The sequence below is a fragment of the Dreissena polymorpha genome, chromosome 7 (assembly GCF_020536995.1).
Source record: "Dreissena polymorpha isolate Duluth1 chromosome 7, UMN_Dpol_1.0, whole genome shotgun sequence".
Lineage (NCBI taxonomy): Eukaryota > Metazoa > Mollusca > Bivalvia > Myida > Dreissenidae > Dreissena > Dreissena polymorpha.
The window spans coordinates 32,841,447-32,850,712 of NC_068361.1; the positions used below are offsets into that span (position 1 = coordinate 32,841,447).

General features: G+C 37.3%; 1 protein-coding gene across 3 annotated transcripts; it reads right to left on the minus strand.

The window, feature by feature from the left end:
* Positions 1-1,506: 1,506 nt before the first annotated feature.
* On the minus strand, positions 1,507-8,249 carry LOC127839422 (cell division protein ZipA-like). Of its 3 annotated transcripts, XM_052367786.1 has the most exons (3): positions 8,100-8,140; positions 6,998-7,326; positions 1,507-1,884 (listed from the first exon to the last, which is right to left on the minus strand). In XM_052367786.1, the coding sequence occupies exons 2-3, from the start codon at positions 7,317-7,319 to the stop codon at positions 1,781-1,783; spliced, it is 426 nt and encodes a 141-aa protein (XP_052223746.1). In that variant the 5' UTR covers positions 7,320-7,326; positions 8,100-8,140; the 3' UTR covers positions 1,507-1,780. The 3 variants fall into 3 exon arrangements, 2 of the variants coding, with proteins under 2 accessions (XP_052223746.1, XP_052223745.1); XR_008030338.1 differs by lacking the exon at positions 6,998-7,326 and having other exon boundaries at positions 1,507-2,133; positions 8,100-8,249; XM_052367785.1 differs by having other exon boundaries at positions 6,998-8,249.
* Between the last annotated feature and the right edge of the window lie 1,017 nt (positions 8,250-9,266).

The following is a 9,266-nucleotide window of genomic DNA, read 5'->3' on the forward strand; positions in this document are numbered from 1 at the left end:
AGTAGTAGTTTTAGTAGAAGTAGTAGTAGTAGAAGTAGTTGTAGTAGTAGTAGTAGAAGAATACGAAGAAGGAGTATAACTCCCGATCACTCTGTTGACTTTATTTCCGCTTAGCCATGGCGATTTATTCTTACTCTATTTCACATTAATATATTGCATAATACACCTATGTTTTAAATCAAATACCGCTGGTTGATTTGCGCATGTCTGGCAGCACACGACGGGTTCAGAAGCACAGTTCGTCAAATCACAGCCGGTTCTGCTGTCGTCCCAGAGACAGGCTGCAGTTAAAAATGCCATGCGTTTAACTTAATGAAACACGTGTTTATACTGTCATATTACGACCTTGAATTGCATTTATAATGAGACAACTTTTGTGAACAATTGTGTTGAGCTTTTTTTTTGAAATTAATTGTACCATCAACAAGTCGTTGTATGACGTTGACGTAATTCCGATATTGATGATAAATTTTAATATGAAGAGACTCTGTTAACACGGATATGAATATAAATAACAATATGCATATATGTAAAGGTAAACAGATATAAAGTGTTAAAACCATGTTTATATGTTATATGTATTATAACCAATATCAGAGAATTTACAAAAAAAATATTATCTGATCTACACGTTTATATGATGGGGAGAAAAAAAAACGAACGAGTGTTCATGTTAATCTTGGCTAAGCTAAAAATTGTCAAGATTACTTGTCCCTGATACTACCTAAATATACAAACGAAAATCGACATACAACAACAATCTGCGATCTGAATAAACGGGTTCTGAGAGAGGTCCTTAAAACAATTTATACATCAGCTGTTAGCATATTAATATTTTAAGAAGTATTAGTTTAATCATGTTAATTTATTTATAGTATTATATAGCATTATGAACATTAATACACTATTCCTAGATAAGGCTTTATCAGTTTGAAATTTGCAATCGACATGCTGAAATGTTTAACATAATTGTGATTCGCATAACAATGATGTTATGTTTGAGAATTTTAAAACTCGATGTAGGGTAAACAAAACTCAGTATTTGCTGTGCAACTGATTAAAAACTGATGATTCTGAATAAATTAATAAACAATTCTTGCCAGCCGTGTGTTAAATGAATTCATTTACATACTGAATATGAAATATGCCGGAATGTGAGGAAATTGGTTGTTCTTGAACTATACTTTTATACTGTTAACATTTATTTCTGTTAAATAATGTATTAACTGTTTTGAATAAATAAAGTAATGAAAACAATATTAAGCTGGTGTATTTATTTTAATTGGCATGTTGCCTTCTGTACTCATGTCTTTGAAAGTTCAAGTCATGTTTTGTACAGGAATCAATATAATAAGATCCACATAATTTAAACGATGATTTCCTACAGTCCCAATATTATTGTAGAGGCCAAGAACTAAACCCAAACTGCCACCTAGCATTACATGGGCAAGCCTATATGAAAACTCCGATGAATAACCCTTTTCACACAGTAAATATAAACTCAACTAAATTTTTACTTTTTATTAAAGGACCTTATAACATAAAAACATAAAAAATGGTTCTGGCATATAATGCCTCGACTCCAAGCAGCAAGGGCCACCTGCGAACATGGCAAGCCCAAACTAATTGCAAATAACTAACTGCACAAATAAATTGTATATGAGTGCTGACTCCGGGTGACGGCCATCAGCACTCCCAACAAAATCATATATATTTTCCCCAAAAAATGTGCCAGGTAAAAAGCGTCCATCCGGCACTGATTGCCAAGGAACTGTTAACTTCAAGCGACTGTCGACGAACCCGAGGTGTCCGAACTGCCCCATCGGAAGTGGAGTCGTGACCGACCTGTATCCGACGTTTGGTACTCTGCGTCTACACGGCAAACTGAAAAACGCAACTCAAACCAACAGAATATGTAATATACTAAAACCAAATCTAGTACGGAAAACAATCAGTTTCACCTTATGTTATTAAAATTAATGTGGACAGGCAAATAAAACTTAAAATAAATCTATATTTACCCTAAGCCTGACCAAATTTTTAAATATATAACGGACGCAGTAAAGTGTGACAGAACAACACTGTGTAAAAACAAACTACATGGGTTGGGTGGGAGGGGAGAAAATTTACAACCTTTTGTTTGTGTAGATAACAATGAGAAAGAAATTTTAAATCTGTAAAATTCGCTACTTCGGTTAAAAAACACCAACAATAAGAAAACTGACAAACAAGCCCAGCAGTGGCCCAACAATAAACAGGTCTATTATTTAGTAATAGACCATATTATTGTAGAGGCCAAGAACTAAACCCAAACTGCCACCTAGCATTACATGGGCAAGCCTATGTGAAAACTCCGATGAATAACCCTTTTCACACAGTAAATATAAACTCAACTAAATTTTTCCTTTTTATTAAAGGACCTTATAACATAAAAACATAAAAAATGGTTCTTGCATATAATGTCTCGACTCCAAGCAGCAAGGGCCACCTGCGAACATGGCAAGCCCAAACTAACTGCAAATAACTAACTGCACAAATAAATTGTATATGAGTGCTGACTCCGGGTGACGGCCATCAGCACTCCCAACAAAATCATATATATTTTCCCCAAAAAATGTGCCAGGTAAAAAGCGTCCATCCGGCACTGATTGCCATATGGCCACCCAACAACGCTGACCCAGTGGCCCAAATGCCCCAACCTCGAAACCAGCTGGGCCAAAGATGACGGGTGGCCACTGCCAAAGAACTTTGGCTGCAGGGCGGATGGACGCATGCTTGGAGTCGGAAGCAGTAATCTGTAAACACAAGGCAAAGATATGAATAAAAACTAGCAGCAAAAATGCATAAAACCCAGCAGAAAAAAAAATGCATAAAAACTAGCAGCAAAAAATTGCATAAAAATTAGCAGCAAAAAACTTTATTTTTTTATTTTTTCATACATATGAGTAAGAAAAATATGCATACAAACTAACTGCAAATATCTATTTTTGGACTCAATAGCAACACCAACATACATAATGTTTGGGATTTAAAATTGTAAGAACCCCCAAATTTGTGCATCTAGAACTTCAGTAATGGATTGGTGTATTATGCTTTATAAATTTTTCAAGCCCTGCAGACATATTAGAAAGAAAAATATCTGTACCCAGAGTTGACAAGTGGACTCCGTCCTTCTCAAACAAATGTTCCTCAAATTTTCCAAAGTCAGAGTTGGCCAAGTAATGCCCTCCACATGCCAAAGCCCTAGATGAACCATGACTATTAAGGCGCTTTCTTGCTTTTTCCATAGCAACTTTATTATCAGAATATCTCCAATTTGACCTTGGAAGCACTGCAGACCATACAATCTTAACACTTGGAAATATAGACAGTATAGTCCTGAATAGCTCGACAATCAATTTTCGAAGGTCCACCAGTGACCGACGACCAAGATCATTACCACCTAAATGTAACACAATATAGTCTGGAGAATTACCCACATTGGCAAGCGAAAGAAATTTTTTCTTTGATTCTGCAAGTGTTAACCCACTGTACCCTTGCCACCAGATGATATTGGGTTCAAGGCAGAGGTTGGCCCCTTCAGGTCGTAATCTTGCTGCTATGAAGGCTTGCTTGATTATTGATGAACCCAGTATCCAGATGGTTTTCCCTAAATACAACTTGGTTTTTGTTAGTCACATGAATCTAACTATATGAACCATACCTTTTTAATGGGGGTTATTTATTAGGCTGGGCATGACAACAGGAACAGGACGAACATATGTTTGGTAGGCATTGGAAGCCCATCTGCCTGCCTGTTTAATGATCTCCACTGAATAGCCTAGTTGGGAAGCTGCAGTTGCTGCTCCAATTCTGAAGGAGTGGGATTTGTAAGACCCATAATTTAGACCCAAAAGAGAAACCGTTTTCTTAAGAATAGCAGAAAATTGGTAACGAGTAATTGGTTGTTTGTAAAAGTGCAAAAACAAGGGACCAGGCCCTTGAGGACGAACATGAAGATACTGGTTAAAACACACAACTGGTCAAAATTCACTGTTTGACCTAGTGATTTTGAGCGCTACCCCTTTGCCCAACTGATCAGTTTTTGAATGCCGGATTGAAATGATTACCCCATTGTGATCAAATTGTAAATCTTCTATTGCCAACACCGCTGCCTGTAAAATACTATCACCTTTTTTAGAAACAGCTATTTCGCCAACTCTTAGAAAACCGAAAAACGCTAGCATAAAAGCTGCAGTGAACAGTTTTGCTTCGTAGACACTGGAACACACAATATTAAGTTTGCTTACTATCCCTTGCAGTAACGAGAGGGGTAATTGGAAGCCTATTATCGTGTGTTTTCTTATCTTTTTGCATTCCTTCCACCATTTTTGAAACAATGAACTTTTTGGTAGGGTCAACAACATCAAGCAGCTTGCAATGAAAAGCTATAGAGCTTAAGTATGATTTTGCTGTTTTGTGGGATAGTTTCTGTAGGGATAGCCATGCTACAAATCGAACCACCTGTTCAACTGTAGGCGGCCAGGCATCTGACAAGCCGTATTGCCTTTTAAACTCAGAGAATCTCTCTAACCCAACGATGTATGCCTTTTTTGTATTAGCAGCAAGGGAATTGTCTAGCAATCTATTAGCCTCTTGTTGCAGATCATCAGTAAAAACTCCGGCGGGACTGATTCTGGACTCGCTTGTGACTCTGGTGCTAACTGTTGTAACCTGTGAAACTGTTTACGAGAAATTGCATCAGCAATGTAATTGGACTTTGATGAAATATGTACTGCTTTAAACACCACCGAGTATTTCATAACTAACAACCCAAATGTTCTAACCAGAAACATCAAACGTTTCGACTTGGAAGACTGTTTGTTTATCACTTCTACCAAACCTAAATTATCAATATGAAACTTAATCTTCCTGTCCCTCAAAAAGACCCCCCAGAGTCATATTGCCAACAAAACAGGGACCATCTCTAAAAATGTTATATCTGATAAAATAAGTTGGCCTTGCCATTGAACAGGCCATGGGCAATAGGCCCAATTACCTCCAAAATAACAACCACAGCCAAGAGTAGCACCACCTGCACTATCAGTGTAAAGATGAATGACAGAGTTATCCAACAATACTTTATTTGGAATATGTACAACGCCATTAAAATCTTCAATAAATTGAATCCACATCAGGATGTCTTCTCTCATTTCACCATTAACTCTTATCTTATAATAGGACTTTTTTAAGCCACACATAGCATCATAAAATCGGCGCAAGAATGCCCTACTTGCTCTTACTGCTTGACTACAAAAACTCAACTTCCCAGTCAAAGACTGCAATTCTTTTAACGTAAGTCTCTTTTTTACTAGACAATTTTGCAAAAGCTTCAAAAGTTTTTCCACTTTTTTAGCAGGTACTCTAACAGTCATTTGCACAGTATCTAATTCCAGGCCTAAAAATGTCAGTACTGTTGTTGGGCCGACCGACTTTTCCACCGCAACTGGGACTCCCATTTCGGTGCATACTTCCTCGAAAGTAGAAACTAGCATGTTACAATTATTTGACCCAGCTGCACTTCCAAAAATAAAGTCGTCCAAATAATGATCTAAAGTTTGAATCCCAGTTTTGAATCTTACTAGCCAATGTATAAAAGTGGAGAGAATGATTCGAATAAAGCCGGAGCAATAGATAAACCCATTGGTAAGCATTTGTCAACATAATACTGGTTGTTGAACTGAAGCCCCATCAAGTGAAAGTCCCCTGGGTAAATAGGCATTAAACGAAAAGCCGATTTAATATCTCTTTTTGCCATCATTGCTGACGTACCTAAACTAAATAACATGTCAGCCACTTTGTCAAATGATGTATATTTAACAGAAATGTCTTCCACACTAAAACCATCATTGACACTTGACCCATTGGGATACGACAGGTGTGTAATTAACCGCCAACTCCCGTCTGGCTTCTCTAAAATTCCTAATGGACTTACTTTTAAATTGGAAATTGGTGGGACTTTGAAAGGACCTGAAATTCTACCTAAGGAAATCTCTTTGTCAAGTTTCTTTTGGACTTCTGAAAAATGCACTTTTGTTGAAACCAAATTATTCGCTGAAGAACCTAGATGTGAACCCTTATAACCCAGCTTAAAACCTTGCTTGAAGCCATTACTGAGCACAGAAGCTACTTCTTTATTTGGATATAACTGAAGATATTAAGAAATCGTAACAACATTGATTGGCGACTTGCCAAGAGACCAAACTGAGGTATTAGTATCTGCTAAACGGGCCCCGGAGCCCCTGAATTGGGCCTCTAGGTCGGAACGTGTAAGCTCTAGGCCTGTACGAGGTCTGGGTGACAGCCCCCCTGACAGACCCTCCTCCCAAGGAACTGGTGTTACGAGGCTTGAGATGACACACCCTGGAAGGATGGTCGGAACCACAAATCATACAAGCATGTTTGTAATTGCAAACTGACCGTAAGCATCTGGTATAATTGAAATCATAACATTTTCTTACAAAATTCCCTGTTTCATGAACTGGCTGCCTTGGAGGCCCCATACACAACAGCCAAAGCTCCATATCAATCATTGCCCACGAATTCGCTGGGTTAATACCCATTCTCAACTTAAACTGTTGATCATAAGATCTCAAACCCTCAGTGTGTCTTGCTGCCCCCAGCCTTATAGTGTGCATATACTTTAAGAGATCTTGCATTTTAACCGGATGAGCACTTAAATAAATGCTTGAGAAAATGAGGAATGCGTCAGTCCATTTAGCTATATCCAAAACGCTTTGTTTCATGTTGGGCTTTACCACTAATTCACCCGAATTATTCAAAACCAAATGTTTTCCTAAATCTTCAGGAACTACCGGGGCCTCCAACAAACATGCCAGATCTACATATTGGCCTGATATTATTTTGTCTTTAATTGACTGAGGAACATGATCACCTAAAACAGACTGAAAACTAGAAATCATGCATGGTATAAAAATATTCTCACTAAAACCATTACCCGATTGAACAGCCGGATCTGGCTGGCTTGCTGCAGGCTGCATCTGGTCGCCCAGTTGTTGACTGAGAGGCAGCTGGTCGGGTTGATGGCCGGACTGTTGGTTTGAAGACCATTGGCCGAGTCGATGGCTGGGGGTGAGAGGCAGCTGGACAGGCTGTTGGTTGGGAGGCATCTGGACAGGCTGTTGGTTGGGAGGCAGCTGATCGGGCATTTGGGTGGAAGGCAGCTGACGGGGTTGTTGGCTGGTGCCAGGTAGGTTTTGGCTGGGATGCTGGTGTAGTTTGACCGACGGACGGCGCCTTTTCCGGTTTCGCGTTTCCATGTGTGCAATAAAATAAACAATAAAGATAATTAGTAAATACCGAAAAAAGCCATATTTGGCTTATAGCTAACCCACTATAATAATTAACAAACCTTTTAGAGATTTATTGCATATGAACTAAAACGTGACTCAACAAACTGTCTTGGTAATTATAAATAAATGCGCCATAAGACCACCTCTTAACTGCAGTAAGTACCGACTATTGCCGCATTGCCACAATTAAGTTCCTTTTACTATTGCTACATACAAACCAACATTCATTTAAAGTGTTTATGATAAACCTGAACATAGTGCCCGCCCTAATTGAATCTGAAGCAACCCACTCTCCAGAAATTGAATAATAACGCTAAATATATTTTGACATTTGTGTGCTGACCAAAAGTAATATGTTTGTTTAACACGCCACGGGAATTCCTTTATTTCGATTGAAATTTACCCTCTTACTGCCAGTGAGATATTAGCCTATTTTCAGAAAATAAGTATAACATGGTTATTTCACTGAATACACGAATGCATATCAACTACGTTTTCTCATAAAGCTTGAAATAGTTTTTGCTCTTACTACACTTGCTTAGATCAGACGCCATGTGACCGATCCACTTTTTCCCCACCACTGTACAGAAATCCGTAAACTACAGCCCGTAAACTCAGCATCCATCATAAATATCACAAGAATTGCTAAGAAACACCTTTTAACTACCGGCTTCTAACTTTATTTTACATATTTAATAAACGTTTACTAGAATAGATTAGAAATAATTAAAGGAGAAAATTTACAACCTTTTGTTTGTGTAGATAACAATGAGAAAGAAATTTTAAATCTGTAAAATTCGCTACTTCGGTTAAAAAACACCAACAATAAGAAAACTGAAAAACCAGCCCAGCAGTGGCCCAACAATAAACAGGTCTATTATTTAGTAATAGACCATAGTATTGAAAATGCCACCTTGTAGAATGAAGTTTCGAATATTTGTGAGCATTTAGTAGTATTTGTTATTGAAAACAAGAATGCTTTGCTATAAACGACACCTTCTTTTGAACACATTTAAATAGCAAACATTGTTAAATATTGATATTTACACGTAATTCATAAAGTTATATACGGTTTGGTCTTGTTTAATTAATAATTACTAGATCTTTAATTTGTATTTTACATAATTATGTGGTTAAAGTATAAGCCGATTCGATATTTGCATAGCAATCGATAATGACATTATATAATTTTGTTTAATTGTTCAAAATACACTCATATTTAATATCATATTAACTATTGATTTGTTTAATTTCAGATAAATAAGCCCTACTTGATCAGTCATGAGGGGCCGTCTTCCTGCATTGGTCCGAATATTTTTTTAATTTTTTTTTTAATTTTAAGTACTATGTTTCCGATAGCAATTCAGCATAACATAAAAGAAAAAAAACTATTGTGCATGTTACAATATTTTATTTGCATTATGCTGCCCATATAATAGAATGTTTGTTGTTTGACTTTATACTTCGATATTGTTCACAGTATTTCTTAAATCGATTCATTATTATATATAATTGTTAATTCGCATAGCTGTTTGTAAATGAGTTTCACAAATGAAAATTACCAACGGTGAATAATGTACATTACGAAGTTTATGAGGTACTTCCGCACCTCGGACTGCATAATGTTAAGTTCCTAAGTGTGGTAAAGAACCACTTCCGTATTAACTTACTACGCTAGCAAAAGTAGTGACGAATTTCAAATTCTATATGCGATATCGGGCTATTAACGTGTTGTTCTTACACTGAAAGATATTAAGTTATGGTGTGATATTTTATCTTAAGAGAAACCAAATACCCGGGCTACACTTGACCTGTCAGGTAAGGTGACCACCAACCAAACATAAATGATCCGGCCTGGAAAGGGCTTTAGAACCCGTCTGCGTAGAAGGAAGGTGCTTGTGTCAACCACTGCGT

Bases quoted from the DNA above. Each gene is read 5' to 3' on its own strand.
- LOC127839422 (XM_052367785.1), bottom strand. From the start codon at position 7,319: ATGGAAACGCGAAACCGGAAAAGGCGCCGTCCGTCGGTCAAACTACAC. The intron at 1,885-6,997 runs GTAATGGTTTTA...TGCGTTTTTCAG, and splicing joins AGATCCGGCTGTTCAATCGG to TTTGCCGTGTAGACGCAGAG.